General features: G+C 35.0%; 1 protein-coding gene across 1 annotated transcript in view; it reads right to left on the bottom strand.

The window, feature by feature from the left end:
- Positions 1-14,481, bottom strand: part of CDC73 (cell division cycle 73) — a 137,710-nt gene that overhangs the window by 104,551 nt on the left and 18,678 nt on the right. The window contains exons 7-10 of the mRNA XM_012444606.3: positions 12,923-13,139; positions 7,690-7,788; positions 6,831-6,909; positions 4,795-4,859 (exon numbers count right to left, since the gene is read on the bottom strand). Of these exons, the coding sequence (XP_012300029.1) occupies positions 4,795-4,859; positions 6,831-6,909; positions 7,690-7,788; positions 12,923-13,139 (460 nt within the window). The remainder of the gene's footprint in view (positions 1-4,794; positions 4,860-6,830; positions 6,910-7,689; positions 7,789-12,922; positions 13,140-14,481) is intronic.

Below are 14,481 nucleotides of genomic sequence, written 5' to 3'. Positions count from 1 at the left end.
TATGCCATAAGGTCTTATTTTTAAATGGTGATAAGATAAAAATTTAAGTTACAATGGATGCCTAATAAAACATATCTGGGGCCACATTTAGTTTGGCACGATGAATGACTCCAGAAGCATGCTACCTTACCATCTTCTTCTTCCTGCCTGTTCATAAATGTTAGTGTAATGTAATGTGCACTAACATTTATGAACAGGCAGAAAGAAGAAAAAGAAACTTTCCTACAAGCAGGCAGCAGGCAGGAGAAAGAGAAACTTGCCTACAAGCAGGCAGGAGGAAGAGAAAGAAGACACTTACCTACAAGCAGTTAGGAGGAAGACAAAGAAAGAAGAAACTTTCCTACAAGCGTCCTTAAAACCTATACAATAACCAGTCTCCTTTCAAATCTTTCTAGTCCCCATGCTCTCCCCATCACAAGGCTTTTACTCCTGCTTTTTGTTCACTGCTCCTACAATGTGTTTTCCTGTCATCACCAAGTTAAATCCTACATAAAGTTCTGATCTTCTTCAAGTATTACCTCCTCAATGAAGTACTCTGACTCCTGCAATAAATCCCCCAATTTTAGGCTCCTGTTGCACAATGCACCTCTAACACTTGGCACAGTCACAATTTTATAGCGTGACTAATGTGTCCCTCCCCAACCAGATCATAAAGTCCGTAAGAATATGTCTGGTTTTGTTCATCATTGATGTCCCAGCACCCAGCACAGTGCAAGGCACACAGCATGCACTCATCAAATATTTGCTAAAGGAAAGAGGAAGAAAAAGAAATAGAGCCCTAAGGAACACAGCCTTAAAAAATTCTCCATTATCTGCAGGGCTGAATTCTACACTCAACTCCAGAACATTACTGCTACTACAGCACTCCCATAACACTTCAAGCAGAGATGAACAACAAATTAAGTAACCAAATGAGAATGAAGGAAGGCTTTATAAAACAGTGGTGGGGTGGGGAGGGTACTAATGTATGTGTTCCTGCTTTTAGAATATAACCTAGTTTACAGACTGAGATTCTAGATCTCCTGAGACTTGATGGTGATCTTATTACACCTCTAACAAATTCTATATAAATCTACCTAAGTTTAGTTACTATCAGAAAAATCATTGCCCAAAGCATACTTATTCTAAGAACTATGATGACTATTGGAATAAATTCAAGTAAAGATCTTAAAGGAAAGCTTTTAATCTCTATAATTGCAGGGTGTGAGATGCTTCTTCAAAAATGAGGACAGTAAGGTAATCGAGAGTCCATGATATCTACTAAAAACATACAGAGGTTAGAGTTTGTAACCCTTCCAATTAAACATAATAGGCCAGACAGGTTAAAACTAAGTGGTTCTCAATGCAACTACCAAATCCTTATTAACAAGAGTGAACTGCGATCATCATCTTCTAACTCTTTCTCCAATGGAACCATAAATAGGTTCCTTGCTACAGCTAACAAAGATAGGTCCTCATCATATTCTCTTATTTACCACACAATAAAAAACTTTGTCAAGTGACATTTTCTTTGTCTAATACAACGCTTTCACAAAACAAACCCATGAAAATATATTGTTATTTCCGCCACTGAATGGTTTCTACGTCCAATGTATAATTCTGAGACAGTTTCACTTAACCTGATTCTATGCAACACCAGTTCTTTCCAAGAATCTTCTCTAGGTGTTAGGGTAGGGGTAAACTTGGGAGGTTAAATAAGCTTGGGAAAGAATGCAAATTCTTCAAATTTAGATACTCTTAGATTAAAAACAATGAGATTCCTGAACCACAAAATCTGTTTGATCTAGTGGTTTTTTCTGTTTGTTCTGTTTTGTTTTGAGACAGAGTCTTGCTCTGTCACCCAGACTGGAGTGCATTGGCGCAATCTTGACTCACTGCAGCCTCCTGGGTTCAAGTGATTCTCCTGCCTCAGCCTCCTGAGTAACTGGCATTACAAGCATGCGCCACCATGCCCTGGCTAATTTTTGTATTTTTAGTAGATGAGGTTTTGCCATGTTGACCAAGCTGGTCTTGAACTCCTGGCCTCAAGTGATCTGCCCGCCTTGGCCTTCGATAGTGCTGGGATTACGGGCCTGAGTCGCTGCGCCTGACCTAACCTAGTGTTTCTTAAACATTATAGAACCCAAGTAACAAATTTAGGGGAAGGTTCCAAACTTGGAAAAGTTCTCTAGCAAATCAACAATTTCATGGCTTGGGCCTCTGGAACCTTTACTATGAAACATACTTCCTGATCTAAGTCAAAAGTTATCCAGAAACCTAACTATACAAACTTGTAACTTTAAAGATACCTGGGTTTCTGTCGCTATAATACTTTTGAATAATTCTTGGTTTTCATAAAATAATAGGAAAGCACCCTCCCTGGGCCTTTACTTCTATAAAAATTTTCACTAACTCATGATTCTTATGAAACATGATTAACAAAACGTATATCCTTCTCTACAATATATATAGGAAATAATCTATTGGTATAAGAGTATTCTGGCCATCTCCATAATTTAGTATTGCATATAACATAAATCTGATGTTTAACTTAAAAGATACATAGATTGATCCTAATTTTATTAACTATGTCTATCAACCAGGCATATCAAAACCTTGGAGAACAATGACAGCAAAAATGAACTATACATAAATTACAAAGGAAGCTGCATCTGAGCAGCAAAGCCTTCTAACATATATTTAACATCTTTGTATGTCTGGGTGGATATGATAAAGGAGAAACTCCCCTGACTGGAGAATAAGGTAGAAAGTTAGTGCAACTCACGAGCTCACAAATAGATAATAAGTACAAAGCAGAAAAGAGGAGAAAAGAATATTAAATTGGAAATGTAAGTCTGAGACACAACTAAAAAATAATTATCTGAGAACTTCAAAGCTTTCAAGTTCAAACTTCTCTATGTATTCATTCTAACAACTGCATAAATCAGATCACAAGCAACACAGATTCAAACTTGGCATTAATATAATAAAACTATCAGCAATTTAACCATTTTTAGTCTTTCTGTTGCATTCCCACACCATGCTTTTTTCGTGATTATTCTTTAAAATCACACAGCATAAATTTGCTTAAATTCACCTCTCTTTTAAGTATATTTAGGAACAGTCTCTGATGATGCAGAATCACATCTTTCTCCTACTGATCAATTAAGAAGTTATCCTTAAATTTTAGAAAAACTGCTCTTTACAAAGACCACTGTAAAAGCCATCACAGATTTTACTATTTGCAAAGAAGTTCAGATAATAAAACCATTTCATGGCATTTCAGAGCTATAGGGATGGATGAGAAAAGTAAAAAAACAACAACAATAACAAAAAACTTACTTTGATGACTCCCCAAGGATAACGATTTCATTCCATAACTAATTCACTTAGGGAATGATCAGCAGGCAAGTTCTGTCGTACTTAGGGCATTCCCTAAGTAGGCAAGTTCTGTTCCCAAGATGTCAATAACCAAATCACATAAGAATTTAAACTAAATCTTCAGCCATGAATCATATATTGAAGTCAGGAAGAACCAGGCAGATCACATAAGCTGGGTGTATCTAATCCTGCATGACTTTTCCCCTAATTCTCTAAACTCCAGCAACACTGGCCTCCTTGCTGTTGCCCTATGGACCTCAGTCTTTATCCTGCTCTGATGGAGAAGAATGCTATTCCAAGTCTCTGCTCAACTGTTGCCTCCTCAGAGAAGTATCTCTGACTTCTCTCTCTAAAGAAGCCTCATCTGTCTTATTCACAGCTGTATGACCAGCAACAACAGGATCTGACACAAATGCTCAATAAATACTTGCTGAATGAATTCATCAGTCTACATGTAATTTAATAATACAAAATTAAATCTAATGACAATTTAAAAACAAGTATATTAACAAAATATCTAATATCCAATCCCAATTTGAAGTCCAGAAAAAAACAAATTTAAAATCAGATCTCTGTACTTATTTGCTTTTGGAAATGAGTGAGTAAAACTTGAAAAATTCCACGTAGGCATAAACATGTATGTTAGTTCTGAGAAATCACAGCGAATATATAATGATTCCATGTCACAGAGAGTCCATAAAGATCGGATGATTCACAAGCAAAGACAGAAGTTTGGTATTAGTGTCTTAAGTATATATTCTATCTAATACACATGCATAGTATTTTAAAAGTATAATGATCTAGAATATAAATACAAAAGGTATAATAATCTAGAATATAAATATGAAAAATGAGGTTAAGAGAATTCCTGTTCTACATTACCAAGTCCAATCACTGACTAAATATAAATTTAAAGTGTTAAATATGGCTTTGTCAGAATATACAGAAATAACCATTTTTTGGAGGTTAAAAAATAAAGTTTGCTAAACACGAACCAAAGGCTTATATTCACAGATACCTAAGTATTTAGTTCTATCAATTACATACTTTGTAAGCATTATAATCACTATACTCCATCTCTTTAAAGAGCCTAAGATACTACATTTTTAAAAACAAATGATATTATGGCAAAAAGCTCTCCCAAACTGACCTCGCAACTCAATAGTTTTAAATACTGACCAGGCGCATTGCCCTACTTGCAAGTTAATCAAATCAGCTTTTATTTACACATATTCAACTTAGTTTGAAGGAAAAGAAAAATGAAACAGGATACCTATGAATCAAATAATACACCACATAGATCAATCAGCACACGTGATCAATAAAGAAAAATGTTTGAAATAAAAAATATGAGAGAATAAAGATTTTCTTCAACATGCGCTACTCACATAAAATCCCTGGAACAAAAGAGTATCTACAGCCAAATTAACTTACCGTTACAGATTTCAGTGTCATACCATGGTAGGTTCCCATAGTGTCAATTTTGAAGCCTTCCGTTTCTATGAAAAAAAAAAAAAAAAAGAGGTTTGCTGTTAAGATTTTATAGATCATACATCTTATGATCTATAACAAATCTAAAGTAATAATCTACACTGTATCTGATGGTTCAATAGTATAACAAAGCCTTCCACCTACTGTGTAAAATTAAATTACATACTTGTAAAGACAAAAACTTTAAAAAGGATGCTAGGCTCAAAAATATTAATATATTAAATAGAGACCAACAAGCTTACTGCGTAGAAGCTGATTAAGACTATCTCTGCAATTATGTTCAAAATTTAGATTGAATACTTTATAACCCCAAATTACTTACTAATACTCAATGATAGTACCACTAAAAGCACCTAATACCATGAGAAGACCCAGTTATAAAAAGTAGCGTCCCAAAGTTCCAATCATAAGGCATATACTTATTTTTATATACATACATATATATATATATTTTTTTCTTTTGAGACAGGGTCTCACTCTGTCACCTAGGCTGGAGTACAGTGGCACAATCTCAGCTCATTGCAACCTGTACTCCCAATCCCCTCCCCAGGCTCACACAATCCTCCCACCTCAGCCTCCCGAGCAGCTAGGACCGCTGGTATGCACCACCACACCCAGCTATTTTTTTGTACTTTTAGTAGAGATGGGGTCTTGCCTTGTTGCTCAGGCTGGTCACAAAGTACTGGGCTCAAGCAATCATCCTGCCTCCACCTCCCAAAGTGCTGGAATTACAGGCATGAGCCACAGCAACCAACCATATTACATATTCTATAGAAAGCAACATTGTAAATAATGATCGGAGTGACAGGACAGAATCCCAATATGCCTTTCTGTAAAGGGTCACATAGTAAATGGTTTATATACTGCAGGCCTTAAAATCTCTGTCACGACTACTCAATTCTATAGTTGCAGTGAAAAAGCAGAATAAACAATATATGTGATCAACTGGGGGCAGCCCAATTTGCCCTATGGAGGTTTATATTTAGTTTCAGGGCTGTAATTTAGCAACCTCTGCTTTATGTAATTCATTCCCCAAGAAAAACATAGAAGTGTAAAGGAAAGAATGGACTATTGTCTTTTTATGGCACATATCTGGTGCATGCCTTTATCAACTAAATGAAGTCAGCACACAAAATTCATTGCATCAAGGCAATATGTGCTTTAAAAAAAAATTTAAAGGAAGACTTCAGATTATGCTTTAAAATACCATTAACTTCCAGTTGCTTCTAAACCTCTTATTTTCATGTATCAAGTCATAATGAATGAAGATCCCAAGAGGAAGTTATCCTGACATTAGTTTCACCGCACAACTGCAGAGATGGTTTGTTATTGCATTAGCCAGAATACCACGTAGGCTTTCACAAAATAAGTCCTCTCATCATTGCTCAAAATCTGTTTCCAAGTTCTCAACGTACACATTTATAACTTCAGAAACACATTTATAAGTAAATTATCTATGAATAACAGCAAATCTTTATAGATAATTTACTTACATATAAGATACTATTCTGGGAACTTAATATTTGTTAACCAGTCCAATACTCACAATAACCAGAAGAAACAGGTACTATAATAGTATTTTAATTATACACAGGAGAAAACTAAGACAGAATGCAGTTAAAGTAACATTAAAATTCAGACAAAAAGTTACTGCAACATAAGCTGTCTGGATCCAGAATCCATGCTATTAATCAGGGACTGGCCAATTTTTTTCTGTAAAGAGCCAGATAATATTTTTAGGCTTTGTAGGCTGAAAATTCAATACTGAAGTCACAAAGCCAAAGAAACCACATATAAAATGCATAAATGAATGGGTGTGGCTGTGTCCCAACAAAATGTTACTTACAAAAAAATTGTAGTGGGTAAGATCTGGCCTGCAGACATTACGATGCCAACTCTCACCCTTAAACATCAGGCCATACTGCCTCTCAAGTTCAACACAACTCCACTAAGGGGAAGATAAGAATTAAGCAACTTGCCTTCTTTTCCTTTGAATCTTTCCTGATCATATCTGTTATAGGCAGCTGGGATAGGCTGTTTGGTACGCAAAGTGGGATCCTGTTAAAAAAGAATTTTTTAATTATGAGTAACATGTTAATATTTTTAAATATCACTTATTTCATGTGCTGGAGTACAGCAGTATGATCACAGATCACTGCAGCCAAGACCTCCTAGGCCCAAGTGATCCTCCCACCTCAGCCTTCCAAGTAGCTGGGACCACAAGCATGAACCACCACATACTCAGCTAACTTTTTTTAATTTTTTTTTTTTAGAGACTCTGACCCAACAGATTTTTTTGTCTCAGACTCTGACCGAGGTATGTTAAGAATTACTGCTCCAGTTAAGAAGTACTGCCTAAGTAAGTAACTTTTAATACTGGGGAGGACTTTCACATCTTTCAGATACTCTGAAGCAGCAAAAGGTTTAAAATCCACTGATTTTAAAATGTGAAGATGTCTTCAACATTACTACATTGCAACTTAAGTGGCAACTTCATTAAAATTACTGTAAAGCAGTAAAGCATTCTTTTTTTTTTTTTTGAGACGGAGTTTCGCTCTTGTTACCCAGGCTGGAGTACAATGGCGCGATCTCGGCTCACTGCAACCTCCGCCTCCTGTGTTCAGGCAATTCTCCTGCCTCAGCCTCCTGAGTAGCTGGGATTACAGGCATGCGCCACCATGCCCGGATAATTTTTTGTATTAGTAGAGATGGGGTTTCACCATGTTGACCAGGATGGTCTCGATCTCTTGACCTTGTGATCCACCCGCCTCGGCCTCCCGAAGTGCTGGGATTACAGGCTTGAGCCACCGCGCCCAGTCAGCAGTAAAGCATTCTTACCACAGGTGCTGCATTTGGGGCTGGTCGCTGTTCAGGTGCACGCCCTTCTTCTCTGGCTTTTACAGACTGAAGAATTGCAAAAATGTTCTTGGAAAAATTCTAAAATATAAATGGATTTTAATTAAGCCCACCTTAAATACACAATAGTAAAGTTACTTGATAAATAATTTAAGACTCAGTTATCTTACTCTCAATTCTTCTTTACTATATATATCATAAGGTATCATTATTATACACATATGTAAAAACCACTACTGATATATTGATAAAGAGACTATTATAAATCCCATGGTATTCATTTCATTATTTTCACTTTAAACTGCTACAAATGTATTCATATTCTACATCTATTCAAATATATAATCAGAAAACAAGTTAACATAAATAAAATATAACGCATTTGTCTAAAGAAGCTTCTAGTTGAGGAAAAAAATCAACTACTACATCCTCCTCTCTGTTAAATAAACTTCAGTGCTAATTTCAGATTGTTACACATTACACGATTCTGAGATACTATTAGAAGTCAATGTACACTTTTCAAAGATTTATTAGTGGAAAGTACAAGTAAAAATGCTCTTCAACTTACGATGCAATTACATGTTAATCAAAAGTCAACATAGCTAACTAATCTGACTACTCTTTCCTTCATGAAATATTCTTCCTTCATGCTATGGATTGAATGTCTCCTCTAAAATTCGTGTTGAAATTTTATTCATTATAACAGTATGAGGAGATGGATCCTATAGGAGGTGATTAGGTAGGTCATAAGGGCTCCATCCTTATGAATGGATTAATGTTGTTACTGCAGAAGTGGGTTCGGGTTCCTGATACAGTCAGTTTGGCCCCATTTCTGTGTCTTATTTGCTTGCTTGTTTGTGTCTGCCTTCTGCCATGAAATGTCCCTACCCAGAAGCCACTGCTATGTTCTTGGACTTTCCAACCTACAGAAAGTGTGAGGAATAAATTTCTTGTCTTCATAAATTACCCAGTCTGTGATATGCACAGCAGCAGAACAGACGGAGACACTTGGCCTCTGAGACGCCACTGTCTCTTGGTTTCACCCCTAATGTCTGACAGCTCCTTTGGGGCTCTTCTTATGCTACCTATTAGTCACTTAACATTTCAAGGAATATGTAGTAAGAATTTACTCTAAACCAAACACTTTGCTTGGCACTTGGGTGCAATGATGATGAAAAAAGACATGGTCGCTGCCCTCATGAACCTCAAATACAACATAATTTCTCTTCTTTAAACAAAGCATTCTGTTTGCTTGGCTCAGACCACTCTTCCCACCTTACCCATTTCACTTCCCTCACTAGTTTTTATTCTTTAGGTATCACTCCTCTTTACTCTCACCTAAGTTAACTGTCCTTGCTGGGTGTCTGCCCTATAATGTTCATAATAATTACTTTTTAATTTTGACTTCTGCTGAAGAATATAACTTCTGTGAGAGCTAAGACCAATGCACCTCCAGTCAGTGACTAGCATTTCCTTGGTTTGTAGATGTTAAATAAATACGATACAAATAAGTATGTATATAAAATGAGAGGCAGCTTGAAAGATAACTATCATCACTATACCAGTTGCAGTGCTAACTAGTTCCTATAATTCTCTGGAGCGCAAATGTAAGGACCCCTTTGCACTCTTACAAACTACTAAGGACTCCAAAGAGCTTTAAGTTTGTGTGAGTTACAATATCTATTGAATTTAAGATTAAAATGGAAAAAAAAATTAAAAATCACTTTTCAAAATGCATAAAAGTAATGACAAGAAAGAGTGGCAGGTTTTAAATTTTTGCAAATTTCCTTAATCTCTGGCTTAATAGAAGAGAGCTGTATTCTCAGATTGGCTTCTACATTCAACATTTATTGTGCTATCTTATCTGGTCAAAGAATACAGAGAAAAATCTATCCTCACACAAACATTTGGAAAAGGGAAGACTATTCTAACAGTTTTTCAGATAAGTATGGATAGTCGTCTTTGATATAATACCAAAACACAATAAATGGTTCTTAAAGGTTAATGAAATGTGGAAACCACATCCATAAACTTTTTGTACAGGTACTTTAAAATCCATCAGCCTCTCTTGTACTTTAAATGAACTTTTTACCCATGCATGATTTTCTGACAGCATTCACTGGTTATCTGGAAAATATCAATCACTGAATTATGCACATTTTCCAAATAGTAACATAATTAATTAAAGAAAATCAACAAATTACACTTGTTAATGTTATTTGTAAAAGACTCACTAGAACACTTTAAGAATTAGAAAACTGCTTGTTTCTTTACTTACGGCTGGGGAGGAGAAGAATTAGAAAACTGTTAAGGTGACAGCAGCATAAAAAAACTTCCCAAATTCTAATTTTCTCATGAAAGTATTTTTTTATCATTGGCAAAAAATACTATCAGTTGCTTTCCTTGAAGGAACAAATCTATTTCTTTCATTAAAAAAAAAAAGTCTACCAAATACCCAAGTCTGAATAACAGTTACTAAAATTAAAAATGTTGATTCAGCTTATACCTCATACAATGGCACAAGTCTCTTGATGAGAGTAACCAACAGGTTTGCAGAAGTGCTTTCTATATTTCAATTTCATCACACAAAATATTAAAAAGACATACTTGAGGGTCAAGATTTAACAAAATTCATAAATTTTAAAAACACCATCAAGGACATTATTAGTGAATAAAGAACATAATGGTTACTAGTAAAGTGCCACTGCCTTAATTCACACCATGGCCAGCAGTTTTACCAACTACTGATTTTGCACCATCACAACAAAGGTCAATACAGTGAAAAATGCACATAACATCTTTGTCTTATAATAAAAAATAGCTGAAAATATATGAAAAGCAAATCTTACATTAAAAATAAAGAATTAGCATTATCATAAATCTACTATTATCATCTTGCTTCTAGTGATCTTTTATCAATTTTTCAACACTGAACATATACTAATTAATATAACTTTATACACGTTTCTCTTCAGATCGTATAAATCTTTCACCTTTTACTAACTGATGTAAGTTTAAAAGTGTGTTTTCTAAATGGCATTATAAAACCAAGTCACTTTATTTGGGGTCCTTGCAAAAATAATAACATATTTATACTTCTCACAACATCTTTTTTTTTTTTTTTTTTTTGGAACAGAGTCTCACTCTGTCATCCAGGCTGAAGTACAATAGCATGATCTCAGCTCATTGCAACCTCTACCTCCCAGATTCAAGGAACTCTCCTGCCTTAGCCTCCCAGGTAGCTGGGATTACAACAAGCGTGTGCCACCATGCCCAGCTAATTTTTTTACTTTTAATAAGAGATGGGGTTTCAACATGTTGGCCAAGCTGGACTTGAACTCCTGACCTCAGCTGATCCACCCGCCTTGGTCTCCCAGTGTTGGGATTACAGGCGTGAGCCCCTGCAGCCGGCCTCTCATGAAATCTTGAACCTGACTTTTGTTTCTGAAACTCAAAAAAATAAGAAAGCCCTGATAACTGGTAATAATGAAGGTCTATCTAAAATCCACAGGGCTTTAACTACCTAAGGGTATTTTGCTATTCTCACCTGTCTAAGAGTATTTCTAGAGTTTACCAGATTAAAAAAAACAGTACACAGAAAGACTATCAGTCAAAATATTTTTTATCTTTTTTAATGCTAATAATACTCATTTAGGCAAGCCTAGCTTTAAAAGACATAGTTGTATCAACAATATTAAATCAGTAAGTTTAGAAATGATGGTACAATCCTGCCACCTAGAGCTCAAAGGAAATTGTTCACCTCAGTTACTTGAAAATGCAGTGTTTGGTCTAAAAGTTAGGTAGGGTATATCACCTATTTTTATTCTTCTACTATGAGTTTCAGATTTTTTGATAATTTTAATGAAAACTGGTAGATCAACATAAGTCACAATATCACTCAAGTATTAGCCATGTTAGACAGTGAAAATCAGTATCAACAAATCATTTTTTTGTAAATAGCGAAAATGGAAGTTTACTCAGATCCTCAGATATCTCTATAATTCTAAGCTCTGGAGAATGATTCTTAATCTCAACCTTAGGTACTTTGTAAAACAGGTCAAAGTACAAAAGAAAAAGAAATAATTCTTTTCTTCATATGCTCTTTTCATAGCTTTATTTCTATTAAAATGGCAATATAAATTTAAGGCTAAAATCCCAAAATTCTACAACCAAAACCAGTTTGCCTAAAACAAGGTTAAATTTCGTTTCACTAGTAACCCTGTACACTTAAACACTGTTACTAGATCATCACTACTAACTGTGCATCAGTGGAGAAAACAGTTAAGAGAAAATTGAGGCACAGAAGAGGAAAAGAAAAATGCAAGTACATAAATCAGGATAATGCATCCTCTTTTTGGGGATCCATGAAATACTAGACATCCAGTATTTCAGATTTTTATCTTTTAAAATTTAAAGTGCACGTCTCCTTTGACCAACAATTTGTTTCTAAGAATTAATCCTTTGGTTATATATACATAAATACACAAAGTTATGTGTATGAGAATGCTTTCTAATGCATTATTCGTAATACAGAAAAGGAAGTGAGGGAAAGAGGAAGAGAGGGGAACAGGAGGAGAAAGAGAGGAAGGAGGAGGGAGGCAAAGAGAGAAAAGGAAGGACAGAGAAAAAAGGAAAAAAATCCCACCATCTTTGAAGCAAAAACAAAAGAAAGCTTCCACTAATAGTGAGCTAGTGAAAAAACTGCTATACCCACACAACAAAATATAAAGTGTAAAATGTACTCAATAAATGTTTGCTACAAATTTCCATTAAGTTCTCTACCATGTGGGGAAAAAAATAATAATGGCATTAATAACCAAAGAACTTGCCATCAATATTGCCTGTTTATCAGGTTTAAGCAAAAATGACTCAACAGGAAAACTGGGCCATTCTTTGATTTACAAATGATGTATGAAGGAGCTTGCATTTTGATTCCTACTTTTTCATCAGCATCTCTGATGAATAACAACCATATTCAAGAATGAAATGGTAAAAATGGCCATCTGGAAATCTACATTATTACTGAGCTCTCAAAGAGATAAAACTTGAAACTTCACCTAAAAGCAAATTTTAACCAATTCTATAACCAATCACAAATTACACACACACACACACACACACACACACACACACACACACTCTCTCTCTCTCTCTCTCTCTCTCTCTCTCACTCTCTCTCTCTCATTTCAATGAATTAACAAAATATTTTAATTACCTTTCCTGTGCTTTGTAAGATAGTTGTTCGTGTCCTCCATACTCTCTCTCTGCTGACAATATCTCGGGTCACATCTACCTCAGCATCTACAAAACTCCTCTGTTTAAGGGCAGTTATGTCATCATCTAGATCAGTCTTGATAGTAGATCTTTTCTTAGCCATAATTTTGGCTTTGATTGCAGCAATTTTTTCCACTGACATAGCTTCAGACAAAGACCTAAAAAAAATTTCTTTTTTAAATTTTCACAACAAGGATTCCTGGAGTGTATCATAAATATATGCTGTTACATTTATAAATTTCTGGTAAAAACACTTTAATGGCAATCATTAAGGTTTTCTTATCTGTAAGACTGACTTGATATTCTGCAATTATATATAATTTTAGAAAGAATTCATGTCAAGATATCAATCTAAGAGCAAATTAGTAATGTCTTAGAAGTATCAATGCAACAAAATTATTCACATTTTTTCATCATCTCTTCCCTGCAAAAAAGCAGGACTTATTAATATAGGTGCTTTTCTTTATATTTTCTGTATCTATGGAAATAACACACACACAGAGAAGCCACCCTACAAGGGGGTAGAAAATTCATCCTACAGAAAGTTCAAAGCCCAAGTTTTCCTTGAAATTTATTTCAAGGTTTCAAACTTGTATGTCACAGTGTAGAACATTATTTTAAGTGACAGGCTTTTATATGCCACAAAAACATACTCCTTTTAATCTCTGGAAGATAAAACCATGTTTTATACAGTTTTCTTTTTCTTCCCTTTCCTTTTCAAATAGCCAAAATAGTAAAAAGGGACTATGTTTGCAGAAATATTAAAAAAAAGACGACTTAATACTGAAAGTATAGATATCATAAAATGATAATCTTAAGCAAAATGTCTTTTTTAGCACATAAAATGAGAAAAAGAATTAAAAAGTGTTTGGGTACCTTAATAACAGTAGACAAAAATATTACTTTAGTCACAAGATGAAAATCTTGAAACATGTTACACAAAATCTGGAAAAAGGACGAAAATTCCTGCAGGTTTAAATACAGTAATATTACATATTATTCTAACTTTATTTAGATTAGGTATGAAGGAACTTTATAGTAGCGCTCAATATGCATCCAGCATTTGATGTATTTTGTGTAATACTGTGCAAATTTCCCTTAAAATCTAAAGCACACCAGCATACCTTAAGCCAAATTCAAATACACTATTCCTCTGTTTGGCTTTCCACAGTTTCGGTTACCCAATATCAACCACAGTCCAAAATATTAAATAGAAAATTCCAGAAATAAATAATTCATAAGTTTTAAATTATGTGCCATGCCGAGTAGCCTGGTGAAATCTTGTACTCTCCTACCTGGGATACCTGCCTGGAATATCTGGACAAGAATGATCCCTTTGTCCAGTATATCCACACTGTACACACTACCTGACCGTCAGTCGCTTAGCAGCCATCTTGGTTTTCAAATCAACTATGGCAGCATCCAAGTACTTATGTTCAAGTAGCCCTTGTTTTACCTAATAATAGCCCCAAAACACAAGAGTAGTGATGCTAGCAATTC

This window comes from Aotus nancymaae, unplaced genomic scaffold (genome assembly GCF_030222135.1).
Source record: "Aotus nancymaae isolate 86718 unplaced genomic scaffold, 86718_ANA_hifiasm-v0.15.2.pri h1tg000108l, whole genome shotgun sequence".
NCBI classification, from domain to species: Eukaryota; Metazoa; Chordata; class Mammalia; order Primates; family Aotidae; genus Aotus; species Aotus nancymaae.
Note: the sequence above shows the minus strand (reverse complement) of the source record. Positions and strands in the feature narration are given on the sequence as shown.